At 56.7% G+C, this 23,253-nt stretch overlaps 1 protein-coding gene and 1 long non-coding RNA gene across 6 annotated transcripts in view; both read right to left on the bottom strand.

Annotated features, from left to right (window-relative positions):
* Nucleotides 1-3,402: 3,402 nt before the first annotated feature.
* Nucleotides 3,403-5,043, bottom strand: LOC141574391 (uncharacterized). The gene is made up of 2 exons (XR_012501418.1): nucleotides 4,611-5,043; nucleotides 3,403-3,662 (listed from the first exon to the last, which is right to left on the bottom strand). It is a non-coding gene; the product is annotated as an uncharacterized LOC141574391 (long non-coding RNA).
* A 3,056-nt stretch (nucleotides 5,044-8,099) lies between these two features.
* The window catches only part of KIAA1614 (KIAA1614 ortholog), a 36,820-nt gene continuing 21,666 nt past the window's right edge, over nucleotides 8,100-23,253 (bottom strand). For all 5 annotated transcript variants that reach the window (XM_010954931.3, XM_045516629.2, XM_045516631.2 and 2 more), the window contains 6 exons: nucleotides 21,642-23,164; nucleotides 19,661-19,817; nucleotides 17,730-17,988; nucleotides 14,667-14,794; nucleotides 13,811-13,995; nucleotides 8,100-9,311 (listed from right to left, as the gene is read on the bottom strand). In XM_010954931.3, the coding sequence (XP_010953233.3) occupies nucleotides 9,118-9,311; nucleotides 13,811-13,995; nucleotides 14,667-14,794; nucleotides 17,730-17,988; nucleotides 19,661-19,817; nucleotides 21,642-23,164 (2,446 nt within the window). In that variant the 3' untranslated portion in view covers nucleotides 8,100-9,117. The remainder of the gene's footprint in view (nucleotides 9,312-13,810; nucleotides 13,996-14,666; nucleotides 14,795-17,729; nucleotides 17,989-19,660; nucleotides 19,818-21,641; nucleotides 23,165-23,253) is intronic.

Below are 23,253 nucleotides of genomic sequence, written 5' to 3'. Positions count from 1 at the left end.
CTTAAGGGTGGGCGTCCTCACTCAGAGGAACTGAGCGCCTCCTATGTGCCAGGCGCTGATCTAGGAACTGAATTAACACATACGGTACTGTAAACGGCTCTGGGAAGCAGTGAAGTTTCTCTCCTAATGTCTCAGATCTGCACATGAGGAAACTGGGACACAGAAGGGGTTTCTTAAAGTCCAGCTTCTTAAGAGGCAAGTCATTTCTGAAGGGGCAGAGCTGCTTCCTGTGCCCCCGAGCCTCACTCAGAAATTGGCCCAGCAGTGCCTCCCAAGTCCTCAGCTTGATACCCCCAACGGAACAGCCAGAAGGGGCAGAGGCGTCAGCATCCTCACAGCCTCGCTGGAGGAGTGAGTGATTATTTTGAGGGTAATGGTTGCTATTTCAGGAGGAGGAGATGGTTCTGTGTGTCTCCTGGTAAAGCCCATCACCGCCCTGCATGCTGAGCACGGTGTGGCCTGGGGCGTGGACCAGGGAGGGCAGTTGTGTTCCCCCTAGCACCTTGCCTCCATTCGCAGCTCTGCTGAGCACCAAGAGTGCTGTCGTTCCAAGTCCTCCTGGCTCCAAGTCTGACATTACACTTGTTGGAGATGTTAAAAGGCAAGGCCCAAGGCAAAAGTGGAATTCACAGGAAGGGAAGACTGGTCCACGCTGCCAGTGTCTTCACCGTCCAGGACGACACATTCAAATCAGTACGCACCCCCATCCTTGGAGGGCCCCTCCTCCAAGGCACTGACAGCCAGACGCAGCAGTGGCTCCTGTCTGGTGCTGGCACAAGCAGAGCCCAAGCACAAATGTCCCCACTGATACCTCCCAGAGGGAGTGATGAGCCCCCGAAGCTGCCTTGGACTTGGACGTGGACTCCTGAAGCCAGCCTCTGACCTCAGCAGTGCTGCTTCCTCCAACCCGCTCCCCATCCTCCCTCACGTACACCGTTAAACACTTGGTCTCCATTCACAGTTCACCCTGAGCTTGGCCGGCCTTTGGGGAGGGTCATCAACTCTTCCAGGAGCAAATTTCTCAAATTTGGTATTGCATTAGAGGCTAATAAAGCTAATACTTCTGGCCAGTATTTGAAGAGAATCTGATGGGCCAGGCATGTCTTTGACCAAGGCCCTAGGGATATTTTGGGGGAGTGAAACACCTTTTTTGTTTCTTCTCACAACCCCATGAGGGAAATACTGTTGAGGCCCATTTTATACCTGAAAACTGAGGCATAGACAATTAAGAAATTTGCTCAAGAGTACAACTTGTGAGTGTAGAGTCAGAATGAGAGCCAGGTCTGACTGGACCGATATGTGACCTCCCTGAAAAGTCACCGCCCAGGCTTCGGGGGTGGCAAGCAGAGGTTGCTTTCACAGGGCCTTGCTCTAACCAGAGAAACAGTAAAGCTGAGGGGAGGAAGAGGGATCATATGAGCTGCAGTACAAGTTTAAAGCATCAAACTAGAAGTGCCGAAGATAAAGATGGACACCAGCCACCTTGGACCTGACCGTGGCTCAAACCCTATACGCCTAGTGTAGAGTTCTAGAAATCTGGTCAAGGACCTCAGGCAGGTCAGCCCTGCTGACTAAATATTCTGGGGCTTTTGTTTATTTGGCTAGACATGCAAAAAATAAGTGAGCCAAACTTAACAAACTCAGAAACCCCTGGAGAGTCGGTCTGAGGAGCGCAGGATGAGAACGCTGTGGCATCTGACGGCTGCTGCGAGCAGCCCCCGCGGCTGCCAGCATTCCTGTTCCTGAGATAACACGGAGCTGGATGGAGGCGGCGAGCCTGGGGCTGGCTCTTTTGGGAAGCCTCTCTGCTCACCAGGTGCAGTGGGGCCTCCTGCCCGGAGCTCCCACTGTAGCCCTTGGCACACTGGTTTGTCTCTGCACAGCTGTAGCGCCTCCACTCTGGGGATGTGGGCATCCCAAGGGCAGGGCCGGCCTCTCCCCGGTGCCGGCATCTGGCCAGACCCCTGTGGGTAGCTTCACACTGGAAGTTGGGGCCTGAATCCAGATTGCGGAAGGACAAGACAAAGGCAGGCCCAGCAGGCAGCCCGGCAGCCACAGGAGAGCCCGGATACCCTCCAGGCCTGGCAGGGCAGCTGTTAAGGCCTGGCTCTGCGGGCAGAGTGTCAGAGCCAATCCCAGCAGCCCCTTCCTCCAGCCCAGCACTCTGACCTGGCCAAACCCACAGCTTGAGGGAGCTGGGCAGAGCTGCTTGCCAAGGAGGGCTGTTGCCATTTCTGAGCAGGTGCTCTGGCTCCATACGATAAAGGAAAACTTCAGAGAGGATGATGGGGAGGGCGGGATGGCAGGGGATCAGGTGGCAGCCTGGCCTTTTCAATAGCTCCAGAACCGGCCTGGGGATTTGGGGTGGGAAGTGGGTTGGGCAGGTGGGCCAGGTAAGTTTGACGGAGGATAAACAAGTAATTCTATGGGGAAAGAACCACAATGCAGAGCCCTGGGTACCAGATTCATTAGGAGGTAAGGGGGCCACAGTCAGCACGCAGGTGTCATGGAATGCTTCCCAGGGCGAGCACCTGTAATATTTCCGAAGGCTGCCAGGGGTCTGTGGGCGAACAAGGGGAAAGTCGCTCCAACAAAGGCGCACAAATAAGCTAAATAAATGGGTGGATAAGTGAATGCATAGAGTTTGGACTTGGCAGAATGGGAGAACCAACAACTGAAGTTCCTGCCAGTAAATGCCCACGTGGGGATCCCGTGGCCAGAGGCCAGCTTGAGGGACCAGGAAGTCTGGTCCTGTCACTGCCCTCCACCTCAAGGGACAGATCTCCTCTTGATGACACAGATGTAGGAGTGAGACAGGAAGGAAGGGGGCAGGGCACAGCCATTGAAGAAATTGCAGTTGACACCAAGGTGGTGGAAAATTCAACTCTGAGTAGGACTTGAGGCCCAAGATGGCGGGAGATTTGACTTCTAGTAGACCTTGAGCTTCATCATTGGCTCACTGTAATATATCAGCATGGTAATGGCCTCCCACAGGTACTTGAGGATGGACTAGGCCCAAGATGGCGGGAGATTTGACTTCTAGTAGACCTTGAGCTTCATCATTGGCTCACTGTAATATATCAGCATGGTAATGGCCTCCCACAGGTACTGTGACAGTTCTGAGTTTAACCATAAAAGGTCAAAGGGTGAGTGGTGATGGCCCAATTCCTGGGAATGCCAGCCCCTTCCCCAAAGTAGTTGGACTAATCTTCCCACTTGTTAGCATATGAAGTTACTTAGCCCATAAAAATAAACCTCCACACCTGGTGGCTGCTCTCCCTTCTGAGTAAGATGGCCCACACTCTGTCTACGGAGTGTGTATCTACTTTTACTTTAAGCACCCAACCCCGACACCTCGTGCCCTTTCTCTTGCCTTCTGAAACAACCTGCAGAGTATGTATCTCTCTGAATAAATCTACCTTTACTCAACTGTGGCTCACTCTTGAATTCCTGAGATCTGGGACAGGGCCATCCTCTCGCCCCATATTCATTTTTCCTGTATCAGGAGCAAGGATGCCTTTTTCCCCAGAGGCCAGGAACACTCCCCAGCCCGCAGGCCAGGTTTTAGCAGCTTCCATTCGGCAGGGTGGAGGGGCCTGCAGCCTCCCAGCCGTAGCCCCAGGGCTTGTTCCCTCAGTGGTCCTAGGTTCAGTCCCCAGTACCTCCATTAAAAAAAAAGATAAAACTAATTACCACCTCCCTGGGGAAAAAACAGAAAAAAAAAACCCCACCTCAGGACACACACATCTGTAAGAAGTGTTTCCCACACAAAATCTACCTTTACCTTGTGCGAGGCACCGCTATTTTATTTTTTAATGCTGAGTCTTTCTTTAAAAGATAGATATTGTGACCCACTAGTGGGTTGTGCCTGCAATTCAGAAATACTGTTCTGGAAAACGATCTGCCTCCCCTATTCCCCTCTCCCCGCAGCGGGGAGGTGACACCACCCGCTCCCTTCCCCTGAAGGAAAACCAATGCCAAGCGCCCTGATGCCCACACTGGTGAAGGTCAGGGCAGCCCCGGGGCCCGTGCAGGGAGGGGGCCGGTGGTCAAGAACCTCCCAAGTAGGTGGGCCCCACAAGGTCCCAGGAGGATGGAGTCTCAGAGGGCCAGGTTCAAATCCTGCCTCCAGTAATTACGTGCTATGTGACCTAAGCTTGTTAAAACCTTAGTAACTTAACCTGAGTCTCAGGCTCTTAGTGTAATAGGTTAGGGGGTGGAGGGCGTCCCTGGAGAAAGAACCAGGAATGGCTTTCTCGACAGAGGAGAACCCATTTTAACTTAAGCCATTTAGGGATCTAAGCCACAATGCCTGCCCTTGAACATGTCTCAGTCATCAGTGATCTTAAGGGAACAAAGGAATGCAAGAACAGAGAAAAGACAGACAACAGTGCAGTGATAAACAGAGTCCTAGTCCATCCTCAAGGGATATACGTTAATACTTCAGAGTTCCTCAGGAACTAAGGCTCCCACCCAGGTGGCGGACAACAATGATGTTGACTCTTGACTCCAAGACTGGGACTCTGTCAACCTTTGCCCCACTTCTAGGTCAAATCTTCCTGTGCTCAAGCCCTTTCTGAATACGCATGTACCCTCAGCTTAAAACTTACCGAGTTTTGCTGTTCCGGGGAGACATGGTTTGGGGAAAGATCCCCAGGTTTCTCTTCACTTGCTTCAAGTAATCCTTCCTCCACCTGCTCTTTGGCTTGGTTGTATCCACACCCACCAAGAGTCGAACCCAGTTTTCAGGTAACACTAGTCTGTAACCCCAAGATTAGTCCCTCCCTTGCAAGGGTTCAGGATTGTGACCTTAGCGAGGAGCAGGCAGAGCAAGGTGGGAGACTTCATAGCGACTGCACGTCCCTGAATTCCTGCGTTCACCTTGGTTTTCAAAATTCGAGCGGTGCCTGCGGTTCCTACAAGCGAGAGCCCTTCGGACACTGCACACCCCGGGTCCCCATTCCTGGGCCCCCGCGTCGCCTCGTTTCCCTCCCACCGGCCCCAGCTCGTCCCCCCGCCCCGCTCGGCGCGCGGTCTCCCCCGCCCCCTGCCGTGCGTTCCTCGAGGCTAAGGTGAAGGTCGTCTTCCTCCCGGCCTCGGGCGCCTAGCCGAGCGTCTGTGAGCGCGGGTTGGGTAGCGTGTAACCGCCCCCCAAACCCAGCCCCCGTCAAACTGCAGGCTCCAGCCCCATCCCCGGCCCCGCAGAGGCGATGACCCGGCCGCGCGGAGACTGAGGAGGGCGGGCGGGCGCGCAGCGCAGCCCCAGCCCCCTGCCGACGCGGCGAGACCCCCGGGGCCGCCGAAGGGCGGGGAGGGCGCAGCCCGCGCGGAGCCCCGCTCGGCCGACCTGACCCGCGGGCGACACCCGAGGAACAAAGTAACGTCGCAGGGAGGGCACGGTGGGCACCGGGCGGTTGGTCCGCGACAGACCTCGGTCCTCTGGCCGGGGGCAGCCGGCCTCGCCCTGCGGAGACGGGCTCTCACCTGCAACCTGCCCCCCACCCCCCTCCATGAGGCGTTCTTGAGAAAAAGCCAAAATCGGCGTCGGGAGTCGCTCGGCGCCCTCCCTCCCAAAGCCTGCCCAGCGAGCGCAGGACCCAGGGATTCTGAACCCGCCGTCCCCCCCGACCCCACCCCGCTCCCGTCATCTTAAGGACATTGACAGGCCTGAGGCCAAAGTTGCTGCCACTTTGTCTCGTACAGTCGCAGTGCCAGGTGCCTACCTGTGGGAAGCGAGGCCTGGACAAGTCGTGTACCATACACTGCCACCGCAGGGACAGAGGGCGGACTCCGCAGAAACCCGTACCTGCGCACATGCTGTTTATTTTCTGTGCCTGAACGTCCTTTCCCTTACCTTCCTGTAAGTTCCTCCTGGATTTACAAAACCCTGCGCGGGCGCACTCCCCCCCCCTCCCCCCGCATAAGCCCGCCTCCCCCAGCTGATTACTGATCACTCAGGCTGGCCAGCCAGGTGCCTCCTCTTGTGGCACCACCAGGCCAGGTGGCGGTGTTTGAGTGTCTCCCCATACCGCTGCGCCAGAGAGGTTGGGTGGGTCTTTCTCATCGCCCTGGGCTCGGGCAGGAGCGGGACCGTGGCCTGGCTCCTAGTTAGCACACTAGGTTGTAAGAGGTTCTGATGATCCCGTGGGAGGCGTGGTTGATGGGGCCTAGCTTTCCGGATCAGCAGTTCCCCAGGCAGAGCAGATGGAGGTCAGACAGGAGGCTGGCCAAACCAGTCTCTCTGGGGCCAACTGACATCCTTCAAAGTCCACCGTCCCCCCATTCCTGGGATCTCAGATGTCTGCCTGTGATCCCTCAACAGATAAAGTGCATTCTTTACTGGGTGTGTTTCTCTAACAAACTGTTAGTCCTAGGCAATGCCTAATCTCACAGTCGCTCAGGCTGGCTTGTCTCAGCCCACCTTATCAGTTATAAACCCCACCACCCTTCATGGACCCCCTAAACTTCTTATATCACCTACAACCAATCAGAGACTTGTGCACAAGCTGATCAGGCACCTTGTGACCCTATCTCATAAAAGACCCCAACACCTGGCCCTCGGTGCGCATGTGGGCACTGCTCATCTGTGTGGCCTGCTGTTGTCTACGGCAGCACAAACTAATAAACTCCTTTTCTATTCTCCTCCTTCATCTCTGGTAAATTCTTTTACCAACGCATGTCACCGTGTCACTGACCGGCCCGTCCTGTGTCCCACAACTGTCCCTTCCCACCCATTCAAGTCTGGGTCCAGCATCAGGAAGGAGCGCCTTCTGCCTCTTTGGAATCAGAGCAAGGCAGAGCTGCTTCACACCAGCCCCGAGTGCCTCCCTCCCTCCCTCCCTTTTCCATCAAATCTTTTCTGGCATGGGGGGGGGGGGGGTAGGGGAGGGAGGGGGGGGAGGGGGCTGCCATGGGAAGAGTGGGCCCCAAGTCAGGGCTGAGTCTGAACGCCGTCATTACCTCTGAACTTGGTTCTCCATCTGTGTAAATGAAGACAATAAACAAGACATCCCTGGCAGAACTATTTTAAGGATGAAATAAGATGTGTCAGGAACCTGGCCCCACACCTGGCCGGTAACGGAAGCAGCCAGCGGCTCAGTACTCCTTAGAGACCTTTCCCTGCCCGGTCCCAGCCCACCCTGCCCCCATGTCCACTTCTTCCCAGCTTGGGCCGGAAAGGCCTGTGAGCCTCCTTATCCTCGCCAGACAGAGAAAACAGAAATGTCCCTAGAAGTGTTTTTCAACATGAAGTTTCCCTAAAGTTTTATGACCACAAGGCCATAAGCCGGGGTACAGGGGCTGCCAGGGTTTCTTCACTCCTGCAGTTTCTGCTATGGGGACATTTTTATGCTTTGGGGACCCCAGGTTGGTCTCTGAGGTGTCCCAGTGCCCTCTTAACACCCTGAAGACCTAAGCACTTGTTCCCCTGACCGCTCTACTCACCTGCCAGAGCCTCCTCACCCCCCCTTCACCCCAACCCCAGGTGGGCCCAGGCTCCCCATCCTGCAGTGCTGGGGACTCTGGGAGCCCCCTACCCCCCAGCCTCTGGGGACAGTAAAGAGGGGTTTTAACTGGCTCCTGCTGAGAAGGTCCTAGAAGGGGAGAACACTGAACACACACCCTCCATGGGATTGCCTGTCTCCTCCTCCATCACCGTTCCTTCAGACCACGTGCCTCCTTCAGTGACCTTGCCCGCTGAGAGCTGCCAAGACACTCATTTTAACTTGATTCTGCTGTGTTTTGACCACAGCCTGCACCCAGCCAGTTATAAAGCAGCTCTGGACTGCCCACTCCCCCCCTCCCCCACCCCCGCCGCTCCTATCCAAGGCCGCTTAGCTCCCTTCTGTCTCCTGCTCCTAAATGCACCTTGCCCAGGGCTCCTCTCCCAGCAGGGGATCATCTCTGGCGGCCTCTGCATCAACCCTGGCTGTCACCCCAACCCCAGGGGCCTCCCTAGCCCTGCCCAGTCCCCCTCTAGGCATGCCCAGCACAGCCCACTGCTGCGCCTGTGTCCTCTTACCCCCCCCCCCGCCCTGGCCCATGCCAGGCAAGTGAAGGTCCAGTGAGCATGCAGCCCAGAATGTAGCACCTCAGAGTGGCAGAAGTTTCAGCTTCTTCTTTTTTTTTTTTTTTTTAATAATTTAAGACTGACACACGGCCATCTATTCCCAGAGTCCCAACCCTTAGGGCAGTGAAGTGCCCAGACAGGACAGCCCATCCCCCTGCTCATGTCCTGCCATCGGCCCACCCACAGCTGCCGTCAGGGAGTTGGGGCGGAGAGCCTGTGGCTGGGGACAGCCTGGCACCAGCTGCAGCCCATGTCCGAGGTCACGGGAGAAGGAGGACAGAGGTCCTCACGGCCAGGCTGCGGCAGCTCCAGCCTTGCTCTGGGCAGAGGCGGGGGTGGGGCGGGGCTGGTCTGGCCAGACCCACTGGCCACAGCTGCACTTCCCTGAAATTGGTCTCAGTTTCATTTTTTTTTCCTTCAAACTTGTATATATCACAAAGATTTCCCAGAAATTCTTAATATTCTGCCTACCAGATTAACATCTCCCAGATGTTTTCAACACCAGACCACATATGCCAATTTTTGGTTTGGAATATATGGTCAATGGCTGTCAGGCTGTTACCCCAGGACGCTTTGCCCATTTCTGGGAAAATAGCAAAGGTGCCAAATGGGAGCTGGGAGAAGTGAGACTGAGGCCAATATGGCCAAGCACTTTCTTTGGTTCTGGAGTTGGGGAGGGGGTGGCTGAAGGAGCCCCTGACAGAGTGGATGGGACCTGGGGGTGAGGCGATGCTCAGGGACCAACCGAAGGACCCACTGGATCTCTCTCCTCCGCTGCCAACAAAGGTGTAGGAAGAGGTTGACAAAACCTCAGGTGTGGTCAGGGTGGATTTTTTACCCAGTTCGGCATAAACTAACACCCTTCAACAAAATACACACACAGGCTCCTCCCCTCTTGCTAGGGTGGTCAGTCACAGCCCAGGGGTCACACGCCACCGTATTCATTTTCAATAGACAAAGCAGCTTTGTGTAGTGCATTCCCAGCCCCCCTCCCCAGGGTGGTTCAAGGTCTCCAAGTGGGTGATAGCAAAGGCAAAGATACCTTCGGGTCACCTCGGGACCGGCCTCTGCCTCAGCACACGGATTGACAAACTCTCCGCGTGGGCCAGGAGCTCCTGAATGTGAGCCAAGCCCAGCCCTGCAACCTTGGCCCCATTCACCTCGAGGATCTCGTCCCCCACCCCCAGCAGCCCCGAGTACAGCTTGGCGGTGCTCTCGTCAGCCATCTCCTGCACGTAGAACCCTGCAAAGGAAAACAGGAGCACGTGACACGTGAAATCCAAATCAAAGACACGCAGCTCTGTGGAATGCTGACCAGGTGGGTACGTTTGGGGGCAGGGGAGGCAGATGCTCATGCAGGGCAGGTCTACACACACACACACACACACACACACACACACACACACACACACACACACACACCCCTCCTCGTTATTCCACATCACAACCACGGCTGGCTGCATACACATAGTGCGCCCGCCTCCATGGTACCACTTCATTTCTCCGTCCCCTCTTTTAAAAAGCCCCTAGTACAAATAATGCTTTAAGCTGCTGTTATTCACGGACACCCCAGTGTGAATGAGCTAACCTTACCTTTTCCTGAGATGAGCTTTGATAGTAAAATAGGGAGGAAAACAATGCTGCAAAATTAAGACCAAGACCTACCATGTGCCTGGCACTGTGAGAGGCGGGACTCACAAATAAGACCCAGCTGCTGCTCCCAAGTGGCCAGGTGGTGGAACGTATCGCTGCAGCAACGAACGTGGCTGAGGTCAAGTCCAAACCTGGTTTGCCCCGCAGGGCTGTCCAGGACTAGCCCTGGCCTCAGCCTTCCTTGGGTATGGTTCCTCACTTAAGATTAGGAGGCATCTGGGCAAAAGTCCAGGAAATGTAAAATTCCTAGTCCCTATTTAAAGTGGTGGCTCACTTTCCCTCCTTCACACACACCCTCTCCCCACGCACTGCCCCCAAGAGGCCCCGCCTGGCTGGGGGTTGCTAAGGGAGACTGAGCCTAGGAAGAAGTGGCTTCTCCCTTTTTTCCAGGTGCAATTCGAGGAACTCACATCTGGGGGCCTTGGGCCAGCTAGACTGGGTGCCCTGCCTCCCTGGTCACACAGTGCAGGATGGTCCAGCTAAGGGAGCCCCTTTTGCCTCAACTTCTGCTAAAACCTTTCAAACTCCCCTCCCCTTCAGCTGCTTCCACCTGAGAGATAAGGGAGGCACGGGCTCCTCCCGGGAAAGCTGGGCGCCCCGACCCGGATGTGCTGAGTGAGCACAGGTGTGCAGAGCACAGGACCGGGCCGCTGGAGGACGCAGGGTGGGGACTCCGCACCCGTAGGAGTCACTCCGCAGCTTAGCGCCACCTAAAACACCCTCGCTGCTCCCCAGCTCGGGCTTGGCTGGCTGATTAGAAACATTAAGCAGCTGCCCGCACATTACTCTCTGCTTCCTCTTCCTAAAATCAGCTTCCTTAGAAGGGACCAGAAAGGACATCCCATCTGGTTCCCCAGCTTCTGGCTTGAAGCCTTTTAAGATGTCTTGGACTAGTGGGAAGTCATGTCTATTGTCCACCCAGCCCTGAAGGAACTTCTGGCCCCAGCAGAAGTCAAGCTTTTCAGAGCCCAACCTCTGAAATTCAGGTTTGAAAGTGCATTGAAATTTCCTCCATGGCACTTGCGGGTCTGCAATTCTAAGTACAGCAAATGCGATCTGCGGGCTCCCAGGCCTCCTCCCAGGCCTGAGTTGCGGAACTCCTCGGTGCTTCTTGACAGAGCTGAGTCTTTCCTGCAAGGCCGGCTCCCTCCGCACAAGGTCTGCTGCGATCTTGGTTGCACAAGGCTCTTATCTCAGCCCTTGTCCTAACCTTTCCCTCTTCTTTCTGGGTGTTTTAGCAGCTTGCCTGCCCTGTCTGCGTGTCGGTGGGCCACAGGCAGGTTAAGGAGGGGAGGGGGGAAACCCGCAGATATAGCTGCCATACAGCAGGACACCCCTGTGGGAGTGACTAGAAAGCCCAAAAGAATGCAGCTGGAGGACCAGACACCGCTGTCATACCGCCATTTTGGGGAGACTCTGAGGTAGGTTCCACAGTTGAAAGTCACGACACAGATATGACAGAGAGACCGCTACTGCAGGCTCTTACTGTCTGCTGGAAACGGCCTTTGTTAAGGATGTATGATCTCTGTGTTGTATTCAATTAGAAGCAGAAGGCGAAGCCTGCTGTTCTCACATCCTTGTATGGAACCAGATATGACAGCCAGCAAATTAACACCAGCATCTTTCAGTGAGGAATGCAAACCAGCCCCAGCTGACGGCCCCTCAGAGGCCCAGGAGGAGGGACCCTTGGCTGCTGGAGGCTGGCCCCTGACAAGGAGGCACCAGCACCAGCCACGTTCCATGTGCGTGGGAATCTCTGCGTGACATCCAACAGCCAGCTGCGGCAGCAGGAGCAGGGCACCACTTGGGCAGGACAGGGAAGAGCTCGCACCAACCCAGGTGAGGGGCGCTCCGGGGAGCAGGCCAAGCTCTTTCTTGGTCATTAGAGAGCCCTGCCCATCAGCGCTCCATGAAAGGTGATGGGGGAAGAGTCTCTCTCTGCCTGTAAAGGGGCCTAAAGGGACTTTGGGGAAGGATGGGGGGATAGAGTTCAGTGCCAGGTTGGGTATGATCTCACAATGACAGGTGATACACATCATGTCTGTCCACATCTGGGGTTCTGCTCCCCAACTACACATTCTTTTCCTGAAGAGGAAAGGGAAAAAAGTGCCAGGAACTTTCCTATGTATGTCACAGAATGTTCCTTATAACTCTTCCAGGTAGGGTATCATTAGCTTCATTTTACAGATTAGAGAACTGAGGCTCAGAATGGGTAAGTAACCTGCTCAAGGTCACACAGCCAGCAGAGGCACTGGAGTGCAAACCATGCTCTGCGGTCTAACTCTACCTGCACACTGCCTCTCCCGGAGGGCCCGTGTCCCTCACCTAAGGAGAGAGGAGGCTGAAGGAAGGGCAGAGTGGCTAACAGCTGTGTGACAGTCAGCATATGTTCACAAGTGCCATCTCCCTGCAAGGACAGACAGGTCCTGAGGGCCAGAGTGGGGAGAAACCTGTCCTCCCTTCCTCTCACACTCGTGTAAAGTCCATCAGCAAACAGTGAAAACTGCCTTCAAGTCAACCAGAATCCGGGCACTTCTCACCATCCCCACAGCCACCCCAATCTAAGCTGCCACCACCATGTCTTTCCTGGACCACTGAAACAGCCTTCAAACTGGTTCTGCCTTCATCCCACTAGGGTCTACTCTCAACAGCACAGCCAGGAACCCTGTTAAAAGCGTTATATCAGAGCAGGTAGCCTCCGCTCCAAAGCCCCTGGGGCTCCCGTCTCACTGGCAAGAAAGCCAAAGCACTCTGCTTAGTCTCTCCCCCATTCCGGCCTTCCTGACCTCAGCTCCATCTCTCCCCCTTGCCCCTCTCTGTCCAGCTTGACCTCCGTGCAGGTCCTCCCCTGGGCCGAGCTCACTCCCCGCCCTCAGGGCCCCTGCACTGGCCGTTCCCTGTGCCTGGACCGTGCTTTGCCCACCGGTGCTCCCATATGCGCTGCCCTTGGCCCTCAGCCTGCTTTGTTTGCTTGTTTGTCAGTGCATTTCACTACCTGAGAAAACCCAAAAGAATGCAGTGGGGAATGCATAATTTATATATTATGTGTTATACATTATAACACGTAACATATAAGTATATTTATAACACAAAATATATAAATATATACACATAACATGTAATATATGTGTTTATATACATATATATATTTGTAGATAGAGTCCAGCTCCCTCACTCCTGAGAAGGAGGATTTTGTCTGTTCCAGGTACTGCTCTATCCCCAGTATCTACAGCACCTAGTAGGTCATCAATGTATATTGTTGAAAAATGAATGACGGAACGTGCAAGAAGCCCCTGTGGTCTGCAACTCTGACAGCAGGCAAAGTTTTGCCAGCTAAACAATTCTGACCCCCGAGAGCAAAGCAAAGACTAAATAAACCCTCTGCATAGAGCCCAGGGAGGGCAGCTGCTGAGCCTGTCTTCCTGTATGTCTCTCCCTTTCTCTCTTCCTCCTCTCTCTCCCTTCCTTCCCACCCCTACTCATCTTATCTGAGAAGTATGTTTCAGGGTCCCTCGCCCTGCAATGGCTTCTGGCCCACAGACCTTGGGTAAGGGCCTGGGGAGGTCGTTTTGCCCTGAAAGATTCATGGGGCAGGGCTGAGAACTGGCCAGAGAACTGGCAGAAGGATGTCCAGAGCCCCTCCCTGATCCTGCCACTGCTGAATCAAGACCCAGTGGGCCGCCCAGCCAAGCACAGGGAGCCAGGATCCATGTGATCTGTGTGAACATCACTGGCAGGAGCCGGCCCTGGGGGAGGGGCCTGGATGCATAGACAGGCAAGATGGTCCACGAGCCCGGACTTCTCTGCAGCTAGAGGAAGGGAACCAGATAAACACAATCTCTCTCGATCTGCAATGAAAAGGTGGCATCAAGATTCTGATTTCAGGATGTCAGCAGGCAGCAGAGGGACAGTGGGGCAAGCCTGCCATCTCTACCCACTCCAGGGGAGAATTCCAGTCCTTTCACCGAGGCTCCCTGAGTTCCGAGCCCTGTTGCTCAGCTAAAGACAGGAAACGACCACAGCCAGAAGGCACTGCTGTGGTTTGCTAAGGCCCCAGGGCTGTGGAGCCAGAAAGGGCAGGGGGCCTACCTGAGTCCCGGCGCCCGTTCCCAGAGGCCACACAGAAGCCGAAAGTGCCCTCCGGGGAGCGCTGAAGCTGCAGCTGGCTTGTGCCATCCGGGAACACCTCCAGCACGCGGCCCACAGTGCGAGCCAGGCCCGGGGCACTCACGTCCTCCACGCTGAGGGCACGCCGGGGCGGCGCCTTGGCTGGCCTGCGAGGGGCCAGAGAGTGAGGGCAGGGCGGCCGGCGCCGGGGCCCAGCCCCTCCCTGGCTGAAAGACGACTGAGGCCACTAGCTGGGGCTGAGCCTGGGGTCCCACAGCTGCCTGCTGCAGACCCAGGAGCTCCCACCCCTCAGAGCAGTGGTTTTTAATCTTTAGGTGCAGAGATCTCTTTGAGACTCTGGAGAAAGCTATGATTTTATCTAAAATTTCCAGGGGTTAATGGACACTCTGAAGCCCCTCCATGGAGCCCCAGGTAAGAGTGGCTAGCCTGGACGGTCTCCTCATGGGGTGGATTTCTCTAGGCAGGGTCACAGGTCAAGGGCCTCTTTGGGGGTCCTGCCTACGGATCTGTAGTCAGATCTTTAGCTGGGCTAGGGAAGCGCTCTGAAACATTCTGATTTCAAGATGTCATCATAGGGACGCAAGAATCAAACCTTCCAACTCTACCCCTTCCAGAAACCCCACCCCTCTCAGAGCTCCGCTGCACGGGGCAAGGGCACTGAGGTTTGGGCTCTAAGAGGCAACCTAAGGCACAGGGAGCCTCACTTTCTCTTTAAAGGGACCCTACTCGGGGCCGTGCTGCTAAGGCAGGGAGTCCAGCTTATAGCGTCACCGTCCGTGCTCTGGGTTTACCCCCTAAACCACTTGTCTGCTCTTACCTGCCGGCTGCTCTGTGGTCCCCTGGCTCCCCCACCAGGTAGAGGTTGGACCGGTCTACTTTGCCACTCAGCAGAGACTGGAGGCTCTGAAAGGAGGCAGCTTTCCGATGTTGGCGAGAGGGTGACACCTGGTGGGAAAGGCCAAATATTGCAGGTGAGAGAAGCCAGCCAGCAAGGGGCTGACAGAGACCAGATGGAGACCGTGAACCTGAGAGCCTGCTAAGAAGGGCACAGCGTAAGCTTTTGTCATTACTTCAAAATTCTTACCAGGAATAACCATAACTTACATAAGGAAATGGGCCTACGTAGGCATTCTGAAATTTCAAATTAAAAAAAAAATTTTTTTGGCTGAAATAACAGTTGAATACAGTAACACTAATTATCTCATTGATTAATAAAATCTATCTCACTGATTAAGAAAAAAGGTAAAATCAAATTAATTACAGAATAATATATACAATTTTAGAGTTAAAATCTTAAACATTTTGATTCTTTAGTATCCCTTTTATGACTGCCAAAGTTAAACATTTTTTATCTAAGTATGTACCTTAAAAGATTGTGCATAAAAAGATGGACAAGACAAAAGTCCTTCAAGGCGTTCATGCAGTTATGGGGGTGGGGTGAGCACAGGTAGGTCCAAAGCCCTGAATGCATGTCGTAAGCACTAGGCTAGAAGCACGGCCGCTGGTGTGCAGGAAGCAGAGACAGAGACCCAGCTCAGGAGGCGCTGGGACACTGGAGGAGCTGCTACCTAGGCACAGCCTAGAGCATGAGCCCTTCAGGTGAAGACGGAGGTGGGTGCTCCAGGCAGAAGAAACAGCATATGCACAGACAGGGAGAGCCAAGAGAAAGCATCGGACCTTCTGGAACATACTTATGGTCTGGGTGGCTGGGCTGCAGAGGTGATGGGAGACAGGCTGGAGCCAAGGGCCAGACCTAGGAGGACTTTATGTGACCTGCTGGAGAACCACTGAGCGATGTCAGTCAGACAAGTTATAAGGTCAGATCTGTGTTCTAGAAACTGACCCAGTGAGGCGGCCATTCTGAGGGTGGTGGTGGGGTGGGGGTGGTGGAGGCGGAGGCAGGGAGAGGTGGACTTTTAAACAAAGACTGCACACATTTATCATATGGGGAGTCCGTGCTCTCAGAAGACAGATTATCAGGAAGGTAAGAGGGCGCCCTGACCTTGCGTCAGAGTTCAGGAGGGCATCCTGGGAGAAGTCACGTTTAACTCAGACCAGAAAGACAAGCTGGGGGTCACTAGGGAAAGAGGGGAGGGGAGAAGGGAGGTACATTCCAGATGCAGGCGCAAAAGTCAAAGAGCCACATCCAGCATGGTGGGCGTGAGACTGGGGTCGCTGCCCACCCAGGAGGGCAAAGGAAAACCAAGCCAGTGAGGCGCCCCTCCACCCTCTCACGCACACACTCAGCAGCACAACAGTCAACAGGAAGTGGGTCACCCTGAGACACGTCGTGAATATTTCTGGGCAAGACGGATGCTTCTTTTAGGTTCTGTTCTCAGTTCCTGAACTAGTCTTTCTGCTGCTCAGTCCTCCCTGCGCTGGCTCCCACCTGTCTCGGCCAGCTCACTTTCTCCCGCTGCCCACTCAGCTCACACGGCCGAGGACCCCTCTGCCACACTAATGGGCTGTCACCCCCTTTGGGTTTACAGAGATTGCAGCTCCAATGGCCATACATCCAGGCCCCCGCTCAGACACTCCAGGGACAAATCTAGCTTCATGAGAAGAGTGAATTCCTGGAGCACAATGTCACTAGCTTGTTGTCCCCAGCTTGATACCGCTCTGCTTTTGTTTTTTGTCCTGCATTCATTTATCCAGCAAATATTTACACTGGACGTGGTGCAAGACAACCAAGGGCATTTTCATTCAGCTTGTGTCCTCTTCCCCGCTTCAGCCTGGAAAAGGCTCCACTGCCCCAGACCACAGATCGTCCTCTGCGTTCTGCCCGGCGGGAGGGGGCAGGGAAGGTTAGAACAAACACAACACCTGGGAACACCTGGCCCAGAGCTGCCCTTTCAGAGACCTAGCTGAGAGGCAGGCGCCGCTGCTGGTTTGCCGCTGGTCGGCACGCGGGAGGGGGAGCTTGAGCAGGCTGCCCTGCGTTCACTCACTCACTCGCTCTCCCCTTCACTCACTGTGTTTCTGTCTGCTGTCTGTCTCCTACACTAATCATCGTACTGCCCTCCGGGAGTGTAAAGATGTTCCCTCAAAGAACAGACATTTCACTGAGGGGAGACAGACAGAAATCAAATAAAAGACCACGTGACATGTTCCAGGAAGGAGGGGAGCGTAGGCTGAGAAGGGAACACGGAGCAGAAGCCCCCAGCTCAGCCCAGGGAAGGGTGGGAAGCGGCTTCCTGGAGGAGGCGATGCCTTAGTGTTGATGGATGAGCAGACAGGAGCAGGTGGGGAGGGCGGGAAGAACAGCTCAGGGGAAGGTTCAAAGTCAGGCTGTGTGGCATGATTCCAGAGCTGGAAGGTTGAGGACAGCTGGGACCCTGTGTCAGGAGAATGATGAGCAGTCAGATCACGGAAACCCTCTGGCAATGTTGAGTGGCCCGAACTTCATCTTGAGAGCGATGAGGGGCAAGGGCAGATGTTTAACAAGGGGGTGGCAAGGCCAGATTTGCACATCAGAAGGACCACCCTGGAAGCCACATGGAGAAAGACAGGGCAGGGATGCCAGTCAGCAGGCCGCTGAGGTGACCCAGGAGTGAAGTGATTTGTGCTAGACTAACAGTTGCTGTGGCCACGGAGAAGGTTCCAGAATGATCAGGCAGTGGATGCCAGGACTTGGCAGAGGTGGCAGAGTGAGGGGAAGGTGGCGGGGGCGCTGTCTAGGTGAGCCCAGGCTGGGACAGCAGGGTGGAGGAACAGAAGTGTGGGCGCTGCCCACCCCCCAGTCCAGGGAGTCCACGTCTCAGCATCGGCCGAGAGGACGCCAGCTCCTCTCTCTCCGCCCTGGCTCCTTTCACCTCTCGTTCTGACGATGGCCACACCCCCACTGGCCTCACACGCCCCTGGCTGGGGCCTTGGGACTCACCAGATGCAGGGACTGTAACGACGGGGCTCTCTTCACTGCAGGGGTGCTGCTGTGTGAAGCCGGGCCAGGCGCAGGGGGCTGCAGCTGCTCCACGCTGTAGCTGCGGGACTTGCCCATCTTGGGCCGAGGGCCCTGACTCAGGGCCAAGAAGAACTTCTTCAGCCCCAGGGCGGAGGTGGTGCTGACACTGCTTTTCTTGTTCCTGTCCGAAGGGGCAGCTGAGGGCGGGCCGGGCCCCGCACTGGCCCCTGGCGGTGTTCTGAAATGAAAAGGTGGACATGAGGTGGTCGGGAGGCAGCTGGGGGAGGCCAGGGCGAAGGGCACCTTAGGATCCTGTGGGCCCCAGACAGACCAGCACCAATGCCTCATGGTGGAAGTGACAGCCAGCCTGCAAAAAGGCTGAGCGGACTCCTGCAGGGTGCCCTGTCTGGCAGCTTTCAGGGAGAAGCTCACCTTCGGTGTCACCCAATCATCCACTCATCCAGTGTCTCTTCAGAGCCAGCTCTAGGCCTCCTGCGGGCACAGGGCAGGTGCAAACAGCTGGGGTACGTGGTAAACACAACAGACAAGGTCCTTACTCTCAGGAGCTTATAAACAACAGACCGGTAAACAGAGGAGAAAACCCACCAGTGACTGATAAGCAGGGTGAAGCAGAGAGTGACAGGGTGGCCAGGGAAGAAGACATTTAAACCAAGAGCTCGATGGCAGGAAGGAGCCGGTCCTGCCACACCCGGAGGTGAGAGTTCCAGGGGGAGCGAACGGCGGAAACCACAGCTCTGGGCAGGAAGAGGCTCGGTGTGTGGTGGGTTCAAGGACGTAACGGGGCCGGGCCCTTTGGACTTGGACAAAGTGAGCAAGCGGGAAGGAGGGCCCAGATGGGGTCGCAGAGGTGGGCCGAGGCCAGATTACACTGAGCTCTGTAAGCCAAGGTAGTAAGCAGTTTGAATCCTATTCAAAGTGAGGGGGAAAACCATTGGGGGGTTTCAGCAGGAGAAATGACATTATTGAATTAAGGTTTTAAAAGATACCTTGGACTGTCACACGGAGAAGGAACTGTAGGAGCAGGAGGGAAGGCAGACAGCCGGTAGGTGCTCTTAGATTTGCACAGGAAGAAGGAACTCACTTAGACCAGGAGAAATGACGTCAGGGTGGCTGCAGGAGCCAGAGGGGTCTTGCCAGTGGATGAGGGTAGGAGAGAAGGGGAGGAAACAGCCAAGATGATGCCTGGACTAAGGTGTGAGCACTGTGTGGATAGTGGGGTGCGGTATGTTTGCAGGGGGTTGGGGAGGCGGGGGGACCCAGGGAAGCAGCTTTTGTTGGGAATGATCCAGTTCCATTAGGCCTCAGGCAGCCTAGTGGAGATGTCGGGGGAACTGGATGCACAAATCTGGAGTTCTTGGGGAGCACACCTGGCCTGGGGTGGAGATCTGGCTTCAGTGGCATGTGAAGTGTGGGGCCACACGTCACCAGGAATGGCACATTGTAGAGAAGAGCAGGCCTGGCCAGAGCATCAGCTCACCAAGGCTCTGAGGCTCCAGAGCAAGGACACAGACCCTCAGGACTGAAGGAGAGCCTGGAAATGCGAATGCTGGGCTGTTTCCCAGCCCAGAGTCAGGAGCAAGTCCCCCCAGACGGAGAGCCCATCCTGGGAGCACCCTGAGGGTGGGGGCTGTCTGCGCAGCTGTGCCCAGCACAGCGCCCGGAGCTCCAGGCCGTTCAGTGAATGCTGGGTGAGAGAATAACCATGCGCACTAGACTGAAGAGGGCTGGGGAAGGCATGTTAGGGTGTCACGCTTGCACATGGTCTAGGAGCCCTCTGAGAACCTGGGAGCAGTGAGGTTATCATGCTACCACTCCAGGGGGTCTCCTTCCCCACCCAGCGTCCTGGTCCCCCACCTCCTGCGGTCAGGGCTCTTGCTCCCATCACTCACCGGGATGACACCTGTCCTGCAGAACTCGACTCTGTCCTCTGCAGGCCGCCCTCTGGTTCCTGGCTGGACCCCAGCTCCTCTGAGCCCAGGGAGAAGCTGATGCCCACGGAGCTGATGGTGCCAACAGCTGCTGAGTGGAGACAGCCCTGGGGTCCTCCTGCAACAACCACAGCATCCCTCGCATGTCACCGACCCATCCCCACGGGTCACAGTGCAGGGAGACCTTCCCAGCGACAGAGGCAAGAGAGCCAGAGGGAGATGGAGAGAGGCGGGGGCCCCAGGAGAGCAGCGGGGACAGTGGAGAGACACACATGAAGCAGGGGTGGGGTCCTGTTTAGTGCTGCAAGCCAGTCACCCCCAGCACAGCGCCTGGTACACAGCAGATGAGTAATACCTATCTGGGAAGTGAGGGGGCGCCTGTGGTAAGTCATGGCCCCCCTATTCCAAGAGATACTCGGGGCGGGGGAACTGTGTCCCTGGAACAAGAACCAGAATCTTGTCAACTGTGATGTCTAGCAGCTCACACTGTTTTTTGAGCATCTATGATATTCCACGCAATGAGCTAAACCCTCTACAGAGATTATTTCAGGGGTTCCTAGGAGATGGGTTCTATTATTACTCTCAGGTTACAGCAGAGGAGACTGGCACACAGAGGGGTTACCTGAGGAGCCCAGGACTTCCTGGCTAATGAGAGGAGGAGCCTCACATGGCCCTCTGCTCCAGGCCTCGAGGAGGTGATGGCCAGGCTGCCCAGAAAGGTCAGCAGCTCTCAGAATAGAAGCCCCACAGGAAGCTGGTAGGGAAGCCAGCAGCCAGCCTGGAGCCCACCCGAGGGAAGGAAACCACACCTTGGCACAGGCAGGAGGAGCTCAGGGTGGGGCCTGCTCCCCGAGGTTCGATCATGTGAGCAGGGGAGGGAGAGAGAAAGTGTTCGTCTCTGTGTGCACTGGAGGGGTTGGCCGGCAAGCCCGGAGGTGGGGCGGGTGGAGGCGGGGTGGGCGCTTGGCGCCCGCATCCTCAGTAAGGTCACTGTGGCCTGTCATCTCTCTGCCCTTGCCTTCTCCACTGTTTCCAAGCCCTGGATCCCTCCCAAGCCATCCCAGCCCTGGGGCCACCAGAGCCATGGGCACGTAAAGGCAAGGCTATGTGTGTGTGCGGTGGGCCTAAGAGTGAGTGGTCGAGTTGCTCACCTCAGATCACCACACGGGGATCAGAGCCTAAGGCTGCTGACGCCCAGGATCTGCCCATGATATGAGGACCCCTTCCAAGGGCAGAGGTGATACCCTCCTTCCTTCAGCAGCCTGCCCGGCAGGGTCGGGGGTCTGGGAGGGCGGAGACGCCAGAGAACCACCCCAGCACTCCTGTAGGAGCTCCGCCCGCTGGTCACCGTGCCCTCTGGAGAGCACGTCTACCTGGCCACAGAAGGTCTCAAGGGCAGGATTCCCGCTGAATTAATTCACTTCTGCGTCCACCACAGGGCCTGGGATGGTGCCTGGCATGCGAGGGGTGCTCAGTCAATACTGCATGAATGAATGGATGAGTGAATGAATGAAATGAAGATGCTGAAGGAGGAGGACCTCAGCCATGGGATCATTTGGCATTTGCTGCTCTAAGCAAACAGCACATCCTGGAGCTGCTGCCTCTTCCCGCTCTGTCAGGGGTAACAGCAGCCACAGAACACCTCAGGGTTCCCAGCAGTCAGAGGGCATCACCACTGCCTCCCCAGCTGCTCTGCCTCCACTGGAGGGGAAGGGAAGTTGGCTAATCCACCTCTAGGCTAGTGTTGAATCCCGTACCAGCCCACAGACCCCCAGCCCCCAGTTTCCCCAACACCTGCTGCTGCTCTTGGGGCTGCAAGGAACGGTGTGTGGCTACATCGTCTATCAAGATGAACGGTAAGTGAAGACTGAGTGCCCAGCGGACCACAGACTGGCCTGGGGCTCTGTTCTAGGACCGCCCGAGCCCTGGGGTAATCCCTTACCATCTCTGCAGTCCTCCAGGGATGCTGCGGGCTCCTGGCTGCAGGCGCCCTTCCCCTCCGCAGGGCTGGCTCCTCCCCAGGGCTCCGGCAGCCCCTGGGGTGCACTGTTATTGCAGTTGTTGGTGGACAGGGCCAGCAGTGGGTGCCTGATGTGGAGGCTGCGGGGCTGGGGCTGTGGAGGGGTGACCTCACAGGTCCTGGGAGCTACACTTCTTGAAGGAGGCAGAGGGATGTCCACAGGCTCTCCCTGGTCACCCGGCCTGTGGAGCCCAGCCAAGGCTGCCTTCCTGTGAGACACGGGTGAGGTGGTTTTCTTTGAGGCGGGAGGGGTTGGCACCCAGCCTTCAGGGGAGAGGGACGCAGCTGGCTGCTGGGCCTGGTGGGAGGCAGAGGGCTCTTCATGGCTCTGTTGTGGGGAGACAGTTCCCAGAGACTCCTGAATTTCTGTAGCTGGAGTGTGTCTGCCGGACCCCGAGGATCCCAGTTTCCTCGCAGAGGCGATGGCACGGGCTCTCCTGTGCAGAGCGAGGGAATCCAGGGGGTGAGCCCAGTGATTCTCCAGCCCTGGCCCAGGCTGCCCCTGGGGCCCCGGGGAAGCCCTCCTGGAGTCCTGGACAGAAGGCTTTGAGAACTCATCTTCCCTGGGGAGCACAGTCCCCTCAAGCATGTGTCCCGTGCCTCCTGCCACCTCATCTGACACCTCCAGGGGCTCCAGACCAGGCAGGTAGTGTGGGGCCTGAGGGCTCCGGGGCGGCTCCGTGTCAGCCTTGCGGAACAACCTGTGGCCTCCTCGAGGCCTGCAGCCCCGCGGACGGGGGCTGCTGCCGCGGGCCCTGCTGGGCTGGGCGCTCCCGGCCTCCTCACTGTCCGTCCTGCAGCTGTCCGAGGTGTCCGTGCTGTCCAGGGCGGAGTCCACCTCCTCGGGGCGCTCCTGCTCGCCGATGTGTGTCTCCCGGATCGACTCGGTGCGGAGCCGGGGTTCGGCGAGGAGGAGCCGGAGCGGGGCGCTCAGGCCCCGAGAGCTGCGGGGCTGCGCCAATGCCCCCTCCGTGCTGCAGGCAGCTTCGCACTCCAGGCGGACTCGCGGGTCGGGGGTGACGCGGTGGCCGCAAGCGCGGCACCTCCTCTCGCTGACCCGAGCGGTCGGCGGCGCGGGGAGGCCCCTGGGCTCCAGTCCGCCCAGCAGAGGGTGGAGAGTCCCCGCGCCCGCACCCCGGTGCCGGCAGCCCCCGTGGATGTAGTCGGCGAGGTCGGGCTTGGAGCGCAGCGGGCCCTGGTCCGCCGGCTGCAGCGCGGAGCTCAGCACCTGGCGCTGGCGCTGCTGCAGCCGCTCCAGGTAGCGGGACTCGGCGTCGCGCGCGGACTCATCCTCAAAGCGGACGTGGGATGGGGAGGCGCCCCGCTTCGGCCACTGCCCGCTGCTGGACTCCCCGCTGGAAGAGTCACTCGTGTTCCCGTTCTGGAGGTTGTCTTTGCAGGCCAAGGTCATCCTCGGGTCCAGAGCTGTGCTTTTCCGCCCATCTCTGATGGGGAGGCAGGAGGAGAATGGTCACGGGCAGCAGGAGAGGAGGAAGGGACAGACTCCTCCCCGGGCACGTACCAGCCCTACCCC

The sequence above is a fragment of the Camelus bactrianus genome, chromosome 21 (assembly GCF_048773025.1).
Source record: "Camelus bactrianus isolate YW-2024 breed Bactrian camel chromosome 21, ASM4877302v1, whole genome shotgun sequence".
In the NCBI taxonomy this organism is placed as follows: Eukaryota; Metazoa; Chordata; class Mammalia; order Artiodactyla; family Camelidae; genus Camelus; species Camelus bactrianus.
Note: the sequence above shows the minus strand (reverse complement) of the source record. Positions and strands in the feature narration are given on the sequence as shown.